This window comes from Giraffa tippelskirchi, chromosome 7 (assembly GCF_054371585.1).
Source record: "Giraffa tippelskirchi isolate mGirTip1 chromosome 7, T2T-mGirTip1v1.2.pri, whole genome shotgun sequence".
NCBI classification, from domain to species: Eukaryota; Metazoa; Chordata; class Mammalia; order Artiodactyla; family Giraffidae; genus Giraffa; species Giraffa tippelskirchi.
In genome coordinates, this window is record NC_137281.1 from 36,346,641 (window position 1) to 36,367,957 (window position 21,317).

General features: G+C 40.5%; 1 protein-coding gene and 1 long non-coding RNA gene across 13 annotated transcripts in view; one reads left to right on the forward strand and one right to left on the reverse strand.

The window, feature by feature from the left end:
• The window catches only part of NUP93 (nucleoporin 93), a 112,115-nt gene that overhangs the window by 77,624 nt on the left and 13,174 nt on the right, over positions 1–21,317 (reverse strand). For all 12 annotated transcript variants that reach the window (XR_014060625.1, XR_014060624.1, XR_014060627.1 and 9 more), the window contains 2 exons: positions 18,505–18,697; positions 2,035–2,152 (listed from right to left, as the gene is read on the reverse strand). Coding sequence is in view for 8 of the 12 variants with exons in the window: in XM_081514336.1 (XP_081370462.1) it covers positions 2,035–2,152; positions 18,505–18,697 (311 nt within the window). In the remaining 4 variants the exon portion in view is untranslated. The remainder of the gene's footprint in view (positions 1–2,034; positions 2,153–18,504; positions 18,698–21,317) is intronic.
• Positions 9,308–16,194, forward strand: LOC145515010 (uncharacterized). Its single transcript, XR_014060628.1, has 3 exons — positions 9,308–11,673; positions 15,142–15,291; positions 15,840–16,194. It is a non-coding gene; the product is annotated as an uncharacterized LOC145515010 (long non-coding RNA).

Sequence of the window (21,317 nt, forward strand, 5' to 3'; positions counted from 1 at the left end):
TGATACTACATTGTGTACAGGAAGTTAAGGCATAGGTCAACTGAGCCACACAACACAACTTAAGACTTCAAATCTCTATCAACCACTAGAGCTATCTCAAATTAGACCAAAGACTCAGTCTTTTGAAAGTTAAATTTTCTCCTTTAAGGCTTTGCTGGCAAAAAGATGAAGTCAACAGAGGATTTTATTTTGAAACTAATTAGTCTTAAATCTTTACTGCAGTTCTAGATGATCAATTCCCAAATAATCAAAACTTATCTTGGAGTAGCCAACTCAAGTTTTTTAAAATATTCCAGAACAGCTCAACTGAGAGGTTAAATTCTGAAATGGAAGCATCCTTCCTCTCAAAGTTCAAAGGTTTCACAGCAGGGGCAGGACCAAAACTCTTAGCCATGCTCATTCCAAATTAAGAAACTTTCTTTGTTGTGACCAAGCATGCACTGCTAGGAAGCCACCTAATGGGGCTGTTGAAAGACAGTGTTCATACATAAAGTAGAAGGTTAGAATAAATCATTATGACCTAATACATTTGTAATTCTGTCATTAATCCCTCAAAGCAAAAAATGTAACACATCAAAGGGAATTCATGAAGTGCCTCACTAAACGTTGCTGGGTATTCCAAATATGTATTACAAATATGCCAAAGAAAATCAAAAAAGCAGTTTTTAAAATAACTTATTTGGCTTCTTAAACATTAAAAACAACTCAAATAACAACCTTTCAGTAAGTGCCATCTCTTTTCACACTATTAGGGATACTCCCCTAAATACATGGTGATTATTCAAATTATTTGAACTCTATCCCATTCACCCACCTTGATCCTGTTGTAAGTATTGGGTTGGCCAAAAAGCTCATTTGGGCATTTCCATAAGACGTTATGGGAAAACCGGAATGATCTTTTTGGCCAACCCAATACTTGTTTACAGGGCATCAAGCAAAATAGACGGTGGAGAGAGGAACAGTTAAAACTTTAAAAAAAAAAAAAAAGGCAATTATACGTGCCATTTTAAGACTACATGGAAAGCATCTGCAAGGTGAGAGGTAAATATAATTTAGCATATAAAACTGGGAAAAACTGAATTTTCATGGTCTGGGAACATATCAATTACACAGAAAAGAATGAATATCTGTAGTTATTTAACTCTGAACTCAAAGACTAGGGTTTTAGGTTTCTGAAGTGGAATAAATGCAGTCACATTGTGGCCATTAGATGGATTAAAACAGTTCTTGAGAAGGATGGTGGGGTGAAGTGTTTCAAATTGAGCCCAAATAATAACAGATCCATTTGTACTAGGATTTGCCTCCGTAGGACCTGCATCCTTTTATCTCAAAGGTAAATCAATGACAAAAATGGTACCCCCCCACCCCTTCACTCTAACACAAATCAGTGCTCCAATTCCTCAAAACTAAACGGATCACAAGATTTTTCCTCAACAATTTTGGACACACACTCATACAGCCACTAGTTTCTGATTAGATTAAAATAGCAATCAATTGTGCCAGTGGCATGCTAGGTTAAATGAGACTAGAGTGGTCTATTAGGCCATTTCCTGGTGCCACTAATGGAGCCAAATACTTCCTCGAAATCGATAAGTGGGTTTCAGTAAATAGTACTTGAGTTTTTCCCAGCTCTTTGCCAATGCATACAAGCAAGATGCAGAAAAGAAATGTGGAAGATGAATAGTAAAATTATTTGAGATCTAGCAAAGAAAGCAAGAGGAAACTTACAACTAATGTCTCTGTGCCTTGGATTAAGCCCAAAGAAGGAAGACAAATCTGTGCTCGTAATTACAATAATTTAAAAAGTGCAGTTCGGAACTGCTTCCCTAAATTCAGTCTTGCAGAGCACTCTGAAAATAATCCAATGTTCCTCCAAAGCTGAGCCTCTCATTCTCTTAATATTTGAAGAAAAAGAAAATTAACAAAGAAATATGGAATTATTAAACCAGCTGATGAACAAAGGGTCAGGGCCTTCAGCCTGGGTTGCACGCTCAGGGTTTCACTGCACCAGTCCTGGTGCCTGGCATCCCTTACCTGAATGTCTGTATCCTTCACGGGCTCAAGAGGCTCGAAAGTGGTGGCTGCACTCAGACTCTCCAATCGCTGCGAGATGTGGGATATATCAAGCCCCCGAGACCCAAGGAGAACTGACCTATATGAGGATACAGGGCAGGAAGAAAAAAAGAATTAGGACATCTAATGTACTTCCTAAAATATTAAAGAGTATTTTTTAGTATAAAACATCTTATACGCTGCCCAAATACATTTGTATGGTTGCTTTATACCTTTCCAAAAACATCTACCACCTGGTATAACAGACACAACATTGCATTTTTTAGTAAGAGTTCTGATCATGCCTAAATTAGAGTGAGGGACCTATATAGGATAAGCTGATGGCATATCAATAAAATCATAGGCTGCTGCTGCTGCTAAGTCGCTTCAGTCGCGTCCGACCCTTAGCGACCCCATGGACTGTAGCCTACCAGGCTCCTCCGTCCATGGGATTTTGCAGGCAAGAGTACTGGAGTGGGGTGCCATTGCCTTCTCCGAAATCATAGGCTAGACTGCTCCAAATATTTTACAGTAAAGAAAACTGTGAGGTGGGTATTATTCTTAACCGCCGTTTTCCAGATGGGGGAACCAAAGTGCAACGAGGTTAACCAACTTACTCAAAATCACAAAGCCAGGAAACAGCAGAGCACTAAGCTCCAGAGCACAAACTCTTAACCACTATATTTACAGCCTCTGTACAAACAGATGTAGTGAACCACAAAATTTTAGAAGCTTCAGGAGTAACCTAGTTCAAACTTCATTCATTAATGAAGGAAACTAAAAGTCCAGGGCAATCAATAACCTGCGAAGGGCAGTAAAACCAGAATTCAAGGCCAGTTCTCCAAAGATTCTCTTCAAAAGCCAGACATCATGTAAAGTGCATCTTCAAATTCCCTCTCTGCTGCCCAGTCTAACATGTGACTAATAAATGCTTTTGAAGAGAAATGAGAATAATGCAGCTGGCTTTATGTCTACTCATCTTGAGTAACGTGACAATGGAGACCAAAAAATAATTATAGAGTCTCACTAATATCTAGAACACTTTCTGGAAGAAAGAAACCTAGGAAGATTAAGTTGTTTAGACTGTTGCTTTTGGATTACGTTTTAATACCTCAAAATCCCAGTGACAAACTCTGCTCATTCTGAGTAACTCAGAAGAAGTGAGATCACCTGGCAGCACAAGTAACCCTAACACCTATGGGTGTTACACTGAAGACGACCAATTCTGAACACACTTATTGGAGAAATGAAAGGACTTCTCATGCTTATTTCCATTGTACTAAGTACCACTAATGGTACTGCTGCTGCTGCTAAGTCGCTTCAGTCATGTCTGACTCTGTGCGACCCCATAAATGGCAGCCCACCAGGCTCCCCCGTCCCTGGGATTCTCCAGGCAAGAACACTGGAGTGGGTTGCCATTTCCTTCTCCAATGTATGGAAGTGAAAAGTGAAAGTGAAGTTGCTCAGTCGTGTTCGCCTCTTCGCAACCCCATGGACTGTAGCCTACCAGGCTCCTCCGTCCATGGGATTTTCCAGGCAAGAGTACTGGAGTGGGGTGCCACTGCCTTCTCCGACTAATGGTACTAAGTGCTACTAATAGATGATGTGCACCCAGAGGACTCCCCACTGTAGATTTTTGTCTCTTCCATCAGACTGGTCAGCTATGATGCCATCCCTGGCCTCCCCTCCAGGCTATCATTTCAGATAATCTTGCCTCCCTCTTCTAACAATCCCTGACAGCTAACTTCCTAATACAGTGGTTCCCAGTCTTGGTTGCACATTAGAATCACCTAGACAACTTCCCTCCCAATGATTCTGATAATGCTGGGTGAAGCTTGGAGACTGGGTATCAATATAATGCTCTCCTTCCTTTTTTAGTAACAGCTTTACTGGATCACACAATTCACCTACTTAAAGTGTAGAATTTCATGGGTTTCAGTGTATTCACAGGGTTGTACAACCATCACCACAATCTATTTTAGAACATTTTCATCACCCTCCCCCCTACCAATTTTCCGACAACCCATCAGCAGTAATGGGAATGTAAGATGCTCATGTCTCCACAAATCTTTTCCCAACCTCTGGCAACCACTAATTTATTTTCCATCTCTCTAAATTTTCCTATTCTGGACATTTTCTATAAATGGAATTATAAAATATGTAGTTGTTTGTGACTGGCTTCTTTCACTTAGCATGTTTTCAAGGTTCATCCCTGTTGTAGCATGTATCAGTACTTTATCTTCTTTTATTATTGTACAGTACCTCATTATATGAATATGCTGTATCTTATATTTATGAACATATGCATTCATCAGTTGAAGGACAGCTGGGTTGTTTCTACTTTTTGGCTATTATAAAAATGCTGCCATGAACATTCATGTACAAGTTTTTTTTTGTTTTAATATTTATTTATTTGGCTGGACTGGGTCTTGGTTATCTTAGTTGCAGCATGTGGGATCTAGTTCCCTGACCAGGGATTGAATCCAGGCTCCCTGCACTGGGAGCACAGAGTCTTAGTCCCTGGACCATCACGGAAATCCTTGTACAGGTTTTTACATGAATACGTGTTTTCATTTCTCGTGAGTATATACCTAGGAGTGGAACTTTTGGATTATATATTAACTACTTGTTTAACCTACTGAAGAACTGTCAGACTATTTTCCAAAGCAGCTACACTATTTTGTATTCCTATGAGCAATGTACGAGGGTTCCAACTTTTTCCATATCTTTGCCAATATCTGTTATTACCTTTTTGATTGCAGCCATTTTAGGGAACTCCCCCTTTTAAACTATTATAGGAAAAATCTTAATATTTTATTATAAAATAATAAACCTTGTACATATTGTTGTTGTTCAGTCTCCAAGCCATATTCAACTTTTTGCCACCCCATGGACTGTAACATGCCAGACCTCCCTGTCCCTCACCATTTCCCAGAGTTTGCCCAAGTTCATGTCTGTTGCATCGGTGGTGCCACCCAGCCATCTCATCCTTTGACACCCTCTTCTCCTTCTGCCCTCAATCTTTTCCAGCATCAGGGACTTTTCGAATGAGTCGGCTCTTTGTATCAGGTGACCAAAATACTGGTACCTATTACCCAGCTTCAAAAGTTAGCATGTCATAGCAAAGTTTATTTCATCTACATCCTTACCCACTCTCCTCTCGCTACCACCCAGATTATTTCAAAAGAAATCCAAGACATTCCTCCAATTATTTAATAATTTTAAGATTTGTGTTTGTTTGAATAAAACACAAATTAGTTCTCTACTTGCAAATAACTGATATGCCTCCAAATGTCTTTTCATCTATATAGGCTGCCCCTCTGTTTCATTCTTTTTTCTTACAATTTGTTTGTTGGAGACTCGAGTTCATTTGTCCCGTAGATTAATGCTCCTCAAACTTCAAATATGCATGTGAATAACCTGGGAAACTTGTTAATATGCAGATTCTGTCTCAGCAGGTCTGGGATAGAGCATGGGCGTTTTCATTTCTAAAAAGCTCACAGCTGATGCTTATGCTGTTGATCTACGGACCACACTCAAAGTAGCAAGGATGTAGTTTCCCACATAACAGGTTTTACTGACTGCATCCCCATGATGTAATTTAGCAGGGTCCTTTGGCCTCTCCTATCCAATTTCCTGTAAATTGAAAGTAAGTGCTGACAGTCGGATCAGATTCATGTGGCATTATTTTATTTTTTTGGTCCGATTACTTCAGACTTTTATCAAGAGGTATGTAACGTCTGATTACCTCTTTTTGGAATGTTACCAGACGCTGATGATCACTGTTGAGATTCATTAATTCCTTAGAGGTTGCAAAATGGTGGTATTCTATCTTTATTAGCTGGAATATTTCCCCTCAGAGACGCTCTTCATCAACTATGTGGTTACTCTGAATAATGAGTTGATTCTCTAGCATCCTCCAAAGGTGACTGATGAGTCTTGCTTTAGTATCATTATGAACTCATGAATTTAAACATATTTGATGTGTTTCACTCCACTGCAGTTACTATCTTTATCATGCTCAAAATCATCTCATCTTTGGCTAATAGAAGCCTTTTCAGGTTGGTTTCCGAGATCTTCTGACGCGACTCAAGCGGACCTTCACAGCTTCCTTGCCATCTGGTGTAAGTTCACCTTACACAGACTTGGAATCAGTCAACTCTCCAAAGAGCCCCAGTTACTTTTTATTAAGAAATGGATTTTTAGAGAGCACTATCTGGGCACTAGGACTGCTCACTGCTACACTGTTCCTAAGCCTTCAACAGGCAGAGCTAGAAACAGAGTTTTTACTTTTGTTTCAGCTTCCTTAAGACAAATTACATCATGAGTTCATACTGACACTTTAAATTCAAAATTAAAAACATACAGTTTTGGGTTAACTTCATAGATTTTCTATCTGCATCTCCTTTCTCTTGTATCAAAAGTCCTAGTTCTCAACATCACCACCCTAACTACCTACTTGCTTTATCCTACACTATGCTGCGATGGACCGCGCAGAAGCGCAGCCGAGAGGAGCTACCCCACGCCCGAGGTCAGGGGCGGCAGCCGAGAGGAGCTACCCCACGTCCGAGGTCAGGGGCGGCAGCCGAGAGGAGCTACCCCACGTCGGAGGTCAGGGGAGGTGGCAGAGAGGAGCAACCCCACGTCCAAGGAGCGGTGGCAGTGAGGGCGCAGGAGGGCCGAGAGGAGCTACTCCACATTCAAGGTCAGGAGGGGCGGCCATGAGGAGATACCTCGCATCCAAGGTAAGGAGCAGGGGCTGCGCTTTGCTGGAGCAGCTGTGAAGAGACACTCCACGTCCAAGGTAAGAGAAACCCAAGTAAGACAGTAGGTGTTGCGAGAGGGTATCAGAGGACAGACACACTGAAACCACAATCACAGACAACTAGCCAATCTGATCACACGGACCACAGCCTTGTCTAACTCAATGAAACTAGCCATGCCGTGTGGGGCCACTCAAGATGGACGGGTCATGGTGGAGAGGTCTGACAGAATGTGGTCCACTGGAGAAGGGAATGGCAAACCACTTCAGTATTCCTGCCTTGAGAACCCTATGAACAGTATGAAAATGCAAAATGATAGGATACTGAAAGAGGAACTCCCCAGGTCGGTAGGTGCCCAATATGCTACTACTGGAGATCAGTGGAGAAATAACTCCAGAAAGAATGAAGGGATGGAGCCAAAGCAAAAACAATACCCAGCTGTGGATGGGACTGGTGATAGAAGCAAGGTCCGATGCTGTAAACAGAAATATTGCACAGGAACCTGGAATGTTACGTCCATGAATCAAGGCAAATTTGAAATGGTCAAACAGGAGATGGCAAGAGTGAACATCAACATTCTAGGAATCAGCAAACTAAGATGGATGGAATGGGTGAATTTAACTCAGAAGACCATTATATCTACTACTGTGGGCAGGAATCCCTTAGAAGAAATGGAGTAGCCATAATGGTCAACAAGCGAGTCCGAAATGCAGTACTTGGATGCAATCTCAAAAATGACAGAATGATCTCTGTTCGTTTCCAAGGCAAACCATTCAATATCACAGTAATCCAAGCCTATACCCCAACCAGTAATGCTGAAGAAGCTGAAGTTGAACGGTTCTATGAAGACCTACAAGATCTTTTAGAACTAACACCCAAAAAAGATGTCCTTTTCATTATAGGGGACTGGAATGCAAAAGTAGGAAGTCAAGAAACACCTGGAGTAACAGCCAAATTTGGCCTTGGAGCACAGAATGAAGCAGGGCAAAGGCTAATAGAGTTTTGCCAAGAGAACACACTGGTCATAGCAAACACCCTCTTCCAACAACACAAGAGAAGACTCTACACATGGACATCACCGAAATCTACAGATGGTCAACACCAAAATCAGACTGATTATATTCTTTGCAGCCAAAGATGGAGAAGCTCTATACAGTCAGCAAAAACAAGACCAGGAGCTGACTGTGGATCAGATCATGAAATTCAGACTTAAATTGCCAAATTCAGACTTAAATTGAAGAAAGTAGGGAAAACCACTAGTCCATTCAGGTATGACCTAAATCAAATCCCTTATGATTATACAGTGGAAGTGACAAATAGATTTAAGTGACCAGATCTGATAGACAGAGTGCCTGATGAACTATGGACAGAGGTTTGTGACACTGTACAGGAGACAGGGATCAAGACCATCCCCATGGAAAAGAAATGCAAAAAAGCAAAATGGCTGTTTGAGGAGGCTTTACAAATAGCTGTGAAAAGAAGAGAAGTGAAAAGCAAACGAGAAAAGGAAAGATATTCCCATTTGAATGCAGAGTTCCAAAGAATAGAAAGGAGAGATAAGAAAGCCTTCCTCAGCGATCAATGCAAAGAAATAGAGGAAATAGAGGAAATAGAATGGGACAGACTAGAGATCTCTTCAAGAAAATTAGAGATACCAAGGGAACATTTCATGCAAAGATGGGCTCTATAAAGGACAGAAATGGTACAGACCTAACAGAAGCAGAAGATAAGATATTAAGAAGAGGTGGCAAGAATACACAGAAGAACTGTACAAAAAAGATCTTCATGACCCAGATAATCATGATGGTGTGATCACTCACCTAGAGCCAGACATCCTGGAATGTGAAGTCAAGTGGGCCTTAGAAAGCATCACTACGAACAAAGCTAGTGAAGGTGATGGAATTCCAGTTGAGCTATTTCAAATCCTAAAAGATGATGCTGTGAAAGTGCTGCCCTCAATATGCCAGGAAATTTGGAAAACTCAGCAGTGGCCACAGGACTGGAAAAGGTCAGTTTTCATTCCAATCCCATAGAAAGGCAATGCCAAAGAATACTCAAACTACTGCATAATTGCACTCATCTCACACGCCAGTTAAGTAATGCTCAAAATTCTCCAAGCCAGGCTTCAGTAATACGTGAACTGTGAAATTCCAGATGTTCAAGCTGGTTTTAGAAAAGGCAGAGGAACCAGAGATCAAATTACCAACATCCCCTGGATCATCGAGAAAGCAAGAGAGTTCCAGAAAAACATCTATTTTTATTGACTATGCCAAAGCCTTTGACTGTGTGGATCACAATAAACTGTGGAAAATTCTGAAAGAGATGGGAATATCAGACCACCTGACCTATCTCTTGAGAAACCTGTATGCAGGTCAGGAAGCAACAGTTAGAACTGGACATGGAACAACAGACTGGTTCCAAATAGGAAAAGGAGTACGTCAAGGCTGTATATTGTCACCCTGCTTATTTAACTTATATGCAGAGTACATCATGAGAAACGCTGGGCTGGAGGAAGCACAAGCTGGAATCAAGATTGCTGGGCGAAGTATCAATAACCTCTGATATGCAGATGACACTACCCTTATGGCAGAAAGTGAAGAGGAACTAAAAAGCCTCTTGATGAAAGTGAAAAGTGGAGAGTGAAAAAGTTGGCTTAAAGCTCAACATTCAGAAAACTAAGATCATGGTATCTGGCCCCATCACTTCATGGCAAATAGACAGGGAAACAATGGAAACAGTGTCAGACTTTATTTTTTTGGGCTCCAAAATCATTGCACTGGTGACTGCAGCCATGAAACTAAAACACGCTTGCTCTTTGGAAGGAAAATTATGACCAACCTAGATAGTATATTAAAAAGCAGAGACATTACTTTGCTAACAAAGGTCCATTTAGTCAAGGCTATGGTTTTTCCAGTGGTCACGTATGGATGTGAGAGTTGGACTGTGAAGAAAGCTGAGCGCCGAAGAATTGATGCTTTTTTTTTTTTAGTTTTAATTAGTTTATTTTCTATTTTTTAACTTTACAATATTGTATTTGTTTTGCCATACATTGACATGAATCCACCATGGGTGTACATGTTTTCCCCTTCCAGAACCCCGAGTTGATGTTTTTGAACTGTGGTGTTGGAGAAGGCTCTTGAGAGTCCCTTGGACTGCAAGGAGATCCAACCAGTCCATCCTAAAGGAAATCAGTCCTGGGTGTTCATTGGAAGGACTGATGTTGAAGCTGAAACTCCAATACTTTGGCAACCTGATATGAAGAGTTGACTCATTGGAAAAGACCCTGATGCTGGGAAGGATTGGGGGCAGGAGAAGGGGACGACAGAGGATGAGATGGCTGGATGGCATCACCGACTCGATGGATATGAGTTTGGGTAAACTCCAGGAGTTGGTAATGGACAGGGAGGCCTGGCGTGCTGCGATTCATGGGGTTGCAAAGAGTTGGACACTACTGAGCGACTGAACTGAACTGAACACTATATACACAACAATCTCAAAATAGCAGTATCTCAAAACAGCAGTATCAAAATAGCATTATCAATATCAATCTCCACCAACAATATCATTATTGACGACTGATTAAGATATTACTTGGAAATGTTCCTCTCTGAATGGTTGTGTCATTATTGACGACTGATTAAGATATTACTTGGAAATGTTCCTCTCTGAATGGTTGTGTCATCAACTGAATGGGCATTTATTTTCCTTCTGTAGGAATCTCTTTTTTGAAATTTAATTGTTTTACAATTATGCAAAATATTTAAACAATTCCAAAGTCCAAAAAACGTCCCTGTCTTCTCCATCTTATTTTTTCCCTTTTCCTATAGGTAACCGATTGTATTAATCACATCTTTTCATTTTCTGTATTTGCTGCTTTGACATTCGAGGCCTTGCTGATACTGGAGGGACTGCCTCTCCCAGGTTCGCTAATTCCTAGAGGCCTGCAAGCACATATAACATATGCATACTCATCAATCCAGAGCCCATACCTCAACTGCCTTCTTCACTGGGACACTATCCTCTTCCCTAATCATCTCAGGGCTAGGTATCAAACAACCAGAGACAACGCCTTTACCCTAGAGCCCACTGAGGTGATTCAAACTAACCAGTCCTAAGCCTGCTCACCATGCCTTCTCACAGAAACCACAGTAAAGGCTTTTGCCCACGTGTTCCCCTTACTTCATTTGCCCCGACTGACCTCAGTGCTTCCTCAGTGGCCCTGCATGGCATGCTCTGAATCCTGTTTCTGGAGAAATGTGAGTAGAAATTTCTTCCCTCATGACAGTCATATCCATGTTTGCATGTCTTACCATACCTTATTATAGCAAACCTTAGGTACTTTCAAATACCTTTCTTTTTTTTATTAGCAGATAGATATATACATTTGTGTTTTCTACTTTTTGAAAACAGTTTTACTGAGACATAATCCACATACTATTCAATCACCCATTGAAAATGTGTAATTCACAGATACATGTATATGTATGACTGAATCACTTTTGCTGCACACCTGAAACTAGTAACAGTGTTAATCAACTATAATATAAAGTAAAAATTGAAAAGAGATTAAAAAAAATGGCAGAATGTTGATATGATGGGTGATGGGTACCTAGGAGTTTATTATACTGTTTTCTCTACTCTTACGTATGTTTTAACATTTCCATAATAAAAGAGTTAAAAAGAAGCACTGTTTACAATAGCCAGGACATGGAAGCAACCTAGATGTCCATCAGCAGACGAATGGATAAGGAAGCTGTGGTACATATACACAATGGAATATTACTCAGCCATTAAAAAAAATACATTTGAATCGGTTCTACTGAGATGGATGAAACTGGAGCCCATTATACAGAGTGAAGTAAGCCAGAAAGAAAAACAACAATACAGTATTCTAATGCATATATATGGAATTTGAAAAATGGTAACGATAACCCTATATGCGAGACAGAATAAGAGACACAGATGCATAGAACAATTTTATGGACTCTGAGGGAGAAGGTGAGGGTGGGACGTTCTGGGAGAATAGCATTGAAACATGTATATTATCATATGTGAAACAGAACACCATTCCATGTTCGATGCATGAGACAAAGGCTCAGGGCCGGGGCAATGGGATGACCCAGAGGGATGGGATGGGGAGGGAGGTGGGTGGGGGGTCCAGGAAGGGGAACACATGTAAACTCATGGCTGATTCATGTCAATGTATGGCAAAAACTATTACAATATTGTAAAGTAATTAGCCCCCAACTAAAATAAATAAATTTATTAAAAAAAAAAAAAGAAGCGTGATGAGGGGAAAAAAAAAAATCTAAAAAAAAAAAAAAGGATAATTTAGTGGGTTTTAATATATTCACAGATTTGTGCAACCAACACTACAATTAATTTTAGAATCTTTTCATTACCCAGAAAAGAAACTCCGTACCCAGAGCAGTCACTCCCTAGGCCCCCTAATCTATCACTCCCTTGACAACCTCTAATCTACTCTCTGTTTCTATAGATTTGCCTACTCTGGACATTGCATGTAAATGGTACTATACAGTATATAGTCTTTTGTGACTGACTTCTTTCACTTAGCATGTTTTTTCAAGGTTCATCCATGTTGGAGTATGTATTAGTAGTTTATTCTTTTTTATTGCCAAATAGTATAGTATGCCATTATATGGATACACCACTTTCATTCATCAATTTATCACCACTTTCATTCATCGTTAGACATTTGGATTGTTTCCCCTTTTTGGCGATTACAAGTAATGCTGCTATGAACACTCATGTACAGGTTTCTGTGTGGACAACTGTTTTCATTCCTGCTGGGTATATGCCTGGGAGTGGAACTGCTCATTTATATGGAAACTCTATATTTAACCTTTTAAGGATCTGCTAGACAGTTTTGTAAACTCTGCACCACTTTACCTTCCTACTGACAGTATATGAGGGTCTCAATATTTTCCACATTCTTTCCATTTGTTATTACCTGTCTTTTTGATTACAGCCATCCTAGTGGGGGTGAAGTGGTATCTTTCTGTGGTTTTGATCTGCAACTCCCTGACGGTTAGTGAATTGAACATCTTTTTCATTTGTTTACTGGACATGAACAGATCTCCTCTGGGGAAATGCCTATTCAGATCTGCTAATCTTAAAACTGGGTTGTCTTTTGGTGCAGCCACTATGTAAAACAATAAGGAGGTTTCTCAAAAGAAAAAATGCTAAAAATAGAACTACCATATGATCCAGCAACTTCACTGGGGATATATACTTGGCAAAAATGAAAACACTAATTCAAAAAGATACATGTATCCAACGTTCATAGCAGGACAGTAGCCAAGATATGGAAACAACTCAAGTGCCCATCCACAGATGACAAAGAAGATGTGTTGTGTGTGTATACATATGTACACAATGGACTATTACTCACTCATAAAAAAGAATGAAAATTTACCATTTGCAGCAACATGGATGGACTGAGAAAGCATCATGCTTAGTGAAATTAGACAGAAACAAATACTGTATGACATCACTTATATATGATATCTAAAAAATAAGACAAATGTAATCTAAAAAATAATACAAATAAATGTACCTGCAAAACAAAAATAGACAGATACAGAAAACAAACTAATCATTACCAGAGAGGAGAGGGAAAGGGGGAGGAGCAAATTAGAGATATGGGATTAAGAGACACAAACTACTATAAATAAAATAGACAAAGAACAAGGATATATTGTAGAGCACAGGGAATTATAGCCATTATCTTGTAACAACTTTCAATGGATGATAACCTGTAAAAATACTGAGTCACAATACTGTACATCTGAAACTAATATTGTAAATCAATACTACTTCAAAACAGAGTTGTCTTTTTATTATTGGGTTGTAAGAGTTTTTAATATATTCTGGAAATAAGTCCTTTATCCAATATATAATATACAAACATTTTCTCCCCATTCTGTGGGTTATTTTCTCCCCTGATAGTGTCCCTTATATCACAAAGCTTTTTAATTTTGATGAAGTTCAGTTTATTTTTGATTCTGTCACTTGTGCTTTTGGTTTCATATCCAAAAAGGCTCTGCCTAACCTAAGGTCAGGAAGATTTATGCCTATGTTTTCTTCTAAGAGTTTTAAAATTTTAAAGACAAATATCGTATGATTTCACTTATATGCAGAATCTCAAAGCCAAATCAAGTGAACAAACATAACAAAACAGAAATAGACTCATAGATTCAAAGAACAGGTGGTTGCCAGAGGGGAGGGAGGTAGGGGGAATGAGTGAAATGCAGGGAGGGGATCAAGAGGTACAAACTTCCAATTATAAAATAAATGCATCACTGGAATGAAATGCACAGAATGGGAAATAGAGTCAATAATATTGTAATAACTCTGTATGGGGAGATGGTAACTAGACTTATTGTGATCATTCTGTAATGTAAAGAAATATCGAATCACTATGTTATATCTGGGAACTAACAAAGCGCTCTAGGTCAATCATACTTCAATTAAAAAAAAAAGACTGTTGTGGCCATTCCAGGTTCCTTGAATTTCTATACAAATTTTAGGATCAATTTATAAATTGCTGCAAAAAAGCCACCTGGGATTTTGATAGGAACTGCATTTAATCCACAGATCAATTTGGGGAGTGTTAACATCTTAATGAGATGAAGTTTTCCAATCCATGCACATGGACTTTCTCTCACCTGCTTTCTTAAATAGATGATAGAGTAGTATACACGTTCCTCCACCTCTGATGTTTATTTTACTTAGCAATATGGCCTGGAGACCCTCCATCGACGGTAGCGTATATGCTCATCCCTTTGTGCTACTGAAAAGCACTCCGCTATGCACATGCACCACATTTATTCAACCAGCCCCATATCGATGGATACTGGAATTGTTTCTAACTTTTGCTATTACAACCAATGCTGCAAAGAAGATCCTTGTGCACACATCTTTTTGTATTTTTGCCAGTGTATATTTGGGAGAGATCTCCAGAAGTGTGACTGCTGCAACAAGAGTAAATTCACTAGCTACTGCCAAATTCTGTCCCACCGGCACTCTATACCCACCAGCGACATGTGAGAATGTATTCAGAGTCCAGTGATTTTAAGGCATACCAGGGTTGGGAGCCTTGAAATTTAAAAATTAGCTATGAAAATTAGGAGGAAAGTCATCGAGGTGGCTGGCGCCCGGAGGAATTGTGCAGTTCATGGACTGTGCAGTGCATTCGCAGAATCCCTGATGGGGGGGAGATGGAGGGAGGGACCATGAAGGAGGCAGGAAGTCTAGGGTAGGGATGATGTTACTAATACAAACAAAGGCTGTTTTACCTTCTCAGGGTGGAAAAATCCGAAGGTTCCCTGCCCCAATTTTTACAAGCCAGGGAGCCTCTCCTGAGCAGAAAGCCAGAGAGGCTGGAGTCAAACTGTCCAGTCCCAGGAGAATAGGAAAACAAAAGCTATTCTAAGAAGAAAGTCCAGAGGCCTGGGTAAGTCTCACCTGTCAGATACTGACTGAAAATCCTGGGCAGCTCACTTGTCCAAGCTTCCTTTTCCTCCTGCTGAAATGTGGAGGAAAGCCCCGCCTCTCTCACCTCTCAGGCCTGTGAAGACCAGTCAGGATAATGCCCATGATAAGCCTCTGGGAATTGAAAGTGCCTCACAAATGAAGGATTCTCGTTGCCCAAGCTGGGTTTGAGTTCTGGTGTGACCACCTGCTATCTGACTCCTCAATATAAAAAGGAGACAGTCACATTTATTTCGAAGGGTTATTTTATTTCACAGGAAAGTACATAATGCATGTCAAGTACTTGGCACAGCGTCTGACAAACAATAAGTGCTTGAAAAGGTAGGTTAGTAGTATGAGCACAGAAAATGTTATAATCTGCTGTTTAACTCTGGGCAAATATAAGTGTATACATGTTTTACCTGATCATGAGGAAAACTGTGAAAGAACAAGCAAGTTAATGACACTGATCACCTTGGAGGGTAAAGTTAGGCAGAGAGAGTGATTGCTGACTTTTTCTTTGTATCCTAGGTTGTTTGGCTTCCGAGCTGAATGGAAAAATTCAATGAGGCATCGCCCGTGGGAAAAGAGGGGGATGTAATTGAAGATGTGTACCCAGATTGGAGTTCACAGCTACTGATAACATTCTGTCTTAACTGTGCAATGTGCACAGCGGTATTCATTCACTTTACTACTATTTACACCATGAGTCGGCAAACTTAACTCGGTAAAAGGCAGACAGTAAGTACTTCAGGCTTTGCCGGCCATACAGTCTGTCATTACTACTCAACTCGGCTACTGCAGCACAAAGGCAGCATAGACAATACATAAACAAGTACATGTGGCTGTGTTCCAATAAAACTTAACAGGCAGCGGGTTGCATTTAGCCCCTGGGTCTTAGTCTGCCAACCCCTGACTTATACCTTCATATATGTTATGCATATTCTTTTTTATGTGTGAAGAAATTTAACAATTTAAAAATATCACACACACATGCAAAAAAGCAATCAAATCTGTTCCCTAAAATGAAAAATCCAACAGTCTATTTAAGCAAATGCATTTCAACACAGAACAATTCAATCTTAAATCTACAATCCAATCTTAACTAAAATCTTGAAGACAGAAATTTCTTTCAAAATTTATTTCATGTAAGAAAATCTTCCCTATTCACTTCTTTCCTCTGCCCTCATCCTGTACTGAAATATTCACATCACACTTTATGTCTCTGCCTATCACAGAGATGGAAAAATACAGTCATCAGCCCTTTGGTTTGTTTTTAAGCACCTGCCCCACCCTATACCCATTCTTTCAATGTTCCAACTTCCTCCCCCCTAAAATGATGAATTTAAGGTAGAAAGAGATGAGGAAGAATGGAAATTTACAAGAAAGAGAGCATGACTGATAATTGTTACCAAGAAAACATTTTCCCTTTTTGCTCTTAATAGGCTGTAAAGCTGATGCAATTAAATTATAACTATAGCAACTCAGCTGGCATCACAGTCCCTTCGCTCCAGCAGCATCCTTTCACATAAGCAAAGCCTGCATGCTCGAGCCCCAGGGTAACTGCAGGCAGCCAGGAGCTGCAGCAGCAGGAAGCTGCAGGGAGGGCAAGTTAGTGGAAATGTCTGAAGGCTGGTTGGGGTGTTGGGCAATAGTGTAGGGGAGCAAGGATGGATAATAAAAAATTCCCGCCAGGGTTCCCCTGATGTGCCTTTACCAATACCAACAGAACCAAGAAAACTTAGTATTTAAAAAAAATAAAATTCTGGGGAGGCCTACACAAGGATTTCTACAACATCCTTACTGACTCAGCATGGCAGCCAAAACATTCAGATCTCAAGGTGAGTTGAAAAAAGAAAATGTAGCCATTATATTCATCTTGGTGACATTCACTATGTATCCAAAACAATGTCCCCACCTTAATACCGGCACTTAGGTCTTTCTCAAGTTTAAGGAATGAAGACTGAGCAGATGACTGACGATTCCCATAATGTATTTTCCACAGAGAATCTCAGCCACTTTCCAGACCCAGCAAGGTCACCAGTAACAACACCTCTCCATCCTCCCATGACCCTTCCATCAGGGCTAAAGGAGCACACACCCTGGAGTCAACCTCACTGGGTTTGAATCCTGACTCACTACTCGCCAGCTGTGTGATCCGAGAGAGTTACTTGCCCTCTCTGAGCCTTAGCTGCTCAACTGTAATACAGGGGTCACAGTCCTACAATTTATTATGAAAGTGAAAGTATTAGTCACTCAGTCGTGTCCGACTCTTTGTGACCCCACAGACTGTAGCCAGCCAGGCTCCTGTCCATGGAATTCTCCAGGCAAGAATACTGGAGTGGGTTGCCATTTTATTGTGAGGACTAAGCAAAATCTTACTGATGTATAGTAAGCAATCAATACACACATTTGTTATGGAAAGTGGCAAGACTTTTTTTCTGCCTCACTAAAGAATAAGTTCCTTGAGGGTAAGGACCATGTCTAATTCATGGTGGTAGCTGAGAGATGGTCCAGGCCTGGCACAGTGGGGACCCCAAATATGTGTCTGTAGAATCAACAACCCAATGCATGCTGTGTGGCAGCAGCAGCCACTGGTCAGACAGTCAGTCTGCACTTTCTCAGGGCTCACCCACTTTCCTCTCCTACGATCAACTGACAGGCACTGCATTTCCAAGGTCTTTTAGAAGCAGCCTATGGGGTCACTGACAATAAGCAGACAATCACTACTCATGTGGATGGCTTCTCATCACTAACTGCTCATCAATTTCTTCCAAGTGCTCTCAAAAACGGTGCCCATCACTTCGTGCTCTCTGGCTTTAAAGGGAACACTTATCTGTGTGACCCACATTTACCAATATACTATGTGAATCATTTATGACCCAACAGTCAGTGAACCCAAGCAGGAAAATGACTGGGACGATTCTGTACGGCAAAGCTCTACACCCTTTCTCACCCTGATCATCTCTGCCTGTGATAGGGGCTCACAGCTTGGTCAGGCAGACAGGCTGGAAAAGCCAGGAAACTGGGAGACAAAGCAGTGCTGCTGACCTGTTTATAAAACCTCTCTCGAATTCCTGAGGATCTGGCTTGTATCTGAATTTTACAGACTGCAGCCAAATTCAAGGCAGGAAAGAAGAAACAGATCCTGCCCCCGAGCCCCCCGTGCCAGTGCTCCCTCCCCAGCAGTACTCACGCCTTGACATCTGCTGTCTCCTGGGACGTGCGTGTGAGGGTACGGGAACACAGACGCTCGCCCGCCTGCTGGATCTCCTGCAGGTTCCGTTCCACATGGGGAAGCTCTGAGATGCCCTCAGTCTCTGCGGCAAGCTGTTCAGCTTGCTGAAGGAGCTCATCAAACCCCTCAGTATCCATTGGGGACGCAGATCCTAGGTGGGGGAGAAGAAAGAAGAGACCCAAGTCAAGGGAAGGATAGGCTTCACACACTGCCTGAACCTGTCACAAGCTCAGTGAAACACTGGGACTTTTTGAAAACAGACAAGGAGACAGGTCCTCAACAAGCAGGGTTTGTTCCTGAATGTAGCCCAAGAACAACAGGTCTGACAGAGAAAATGAGTCAGACTGAGAAGAAATAGATCATTTCTGTCCATAATTGACAGCCCCAAGATTGATTTCTGCCACCAGAACAAAAGCAAAGATATTAAGGCTCACACTAGAATTCCTGTCTCCCTTCACAGACTCAGAGCTGACAGGGGACGGAAGCCATGGTGGCAACCTCTGAGAGACCCAAAGAACCCTCACCTGTGCCTCCCTCCTTCCGCCCGCCTGAGACAGGAAAACGTCGCCACCTACAGAGGGCTGGGCAATTTATAAGGCCCTTATCTTATATGATTTCCAACAACACTGTGAGGATCCTAAGAAGACAGAGAAGCAACTTCAGTCCACAGAGCTTAGTCCTGTGCCCAGAGCAGTCTCTGCTGCAACGAGGCAGAACTGAGGCCAGAAGAAGACAGGTTTCTGACTGATCCCTATTAGTCTCACATACTAGCTCCTTTGCTAACATAAACGACAGTCTTTTAAAATTCATGTCCAAGTCTCCACTCACTCGTTCTTTAGCTTCATCTCTGAGAGCAAAGATCCATCTCTGCTTGTTATATATGACATTCACAATATTAGACTTAATTGTTAATACATCTACTACTTTCAGAAATACCACTGCAACTAATAATAATTATACAATATAAATAGTAGCTGGCTTCTAGATGATGAATATTATTAGTACGATCACCTGTTTCTCCAACAACTGACTGAGAAAAGTGCTTTGAACAGTGTTGATATTTAATGCACATTACACATTTATGAATCTTCTATACACTGTACCATCGTAATATAAGGTTCATGACCAAAGAGTTTTTAACTATTACCACTATTGAAATCAACAGAACATAAATAGCATAAACATCATTTAAAAAAATTTCACCACTAAAAGGTTAACAAAATTATTATTTATTAAAAAAGAACAAGTCTTTCAAAAATAGCTTTTGTTGATTATAATTTTCCTCTTTGTTCTAAAGGCATGGCTTCTATTGTACTTTTGAAACCCCTTGGTCTAAAAGTGTAGTTACAATGTTAATGTAATATACAATTACATCTCAGCTGTGAAGATCAGGTTAATGTTAAAAGGGCATGGTTTCCACCATAAATCCACAGCAAGAGAATAAGGAGTTTTAAAAATGAACATTAAAGGACATTAACTTTAAAGGCAAGGGCACAAGGTTAAAACAAAAACAGCTCAGCTGGAATAAACATGGAAACATTTCTATATTCTTTATGAAGTGCCAAACTGACTTTAATATTTAGATGCAAAGTCATGTACACTATAACTCTTTATCTAAAGTTTCTAGATATTCGTGGTCATTTTGGGGTTTTTTTGTTTGTTTGTTTTTTACCTAATGGAATCAGGCTGTAACTGGCCATGTCTACCTGTGGGAAAATGCCGATTACCGAGTAAGAGGCACTTTCTGGGACAGAAGAATAAAGAAACAGAATATTATTACGCAATGGCTCCTGCTTGATGGAGAAATGTTTTTCCTCAGAAACCTACACGGCCAATGACATTCTATCAACTGTCAGAAACATGGTCTCTCACCACAAAGAGGAAAGAAAAGAAACATGCTGCCTCTTCCCCCACATTTTTTTTACTCTAAGATAAAAATAATTTGTCAAACAGAGCCAAGGAGAAGGAAACACTTTTTTTCCTTCACAAGGAAAATTTTGGAACTCCTTGAATAAAACACTGAATGAAACAAAACTTCTATGTTTAAAAGAAAGCAGAGAGAAGAAAATACATCCAATATTTCACATAACATTTCCATGTCAGAGAAATTCAGACAAAGGAAATGCTTAACTTCTTAAATGACTTACCCATACAAAGACTTAAAATGATGCATTTGAGGGTAAGTAATAAATGTAAAAGAAAAGTCATGCTTTACTTCAATATGGTCCAATAAATATGATTTGTCAAAGTTAATGAAGCAGGATTATTCTGACCATAGTAAAATAAAGGCTGAATCTCTAAACAACATCCTAAACTTCAGTCAATTCAGTTCAGTCGCTTATTTGTGTCCGATTTTTTGTGACCCCATGGACTGCAGCACGCCAAGCCTTCCTGTCTATCACCAACTCCCGGAGCTTACTCAAACTCATGTCTATCGAGTCGGTGATGCCATCCAACCATCTTATCCTCTGTCATCCCCTTCTCCTTCTGCCTTCAATCTTTCCCAGCATCAGGGTCTTTTCAAATGAGTCAGTTCTTCGCATCAGGTGGTAAAAGTACTGGAGTTTCAGCTTCAGCATCAGTCCTTCCAATGAATACTCGGGACTGATTTCTTTTAGGATTGACTGGTCTGATCTCCTTGCAGTCCAAGGGACTCTCAAGAACCTTCCCCAACACCACAGTTCAAAAGCATCAATTCTTCGGCACTCAGCTTTCTTCACAGTCCAACTCTCACATCCATACATGACTATTGGAAAAACCATAGCTTTGAC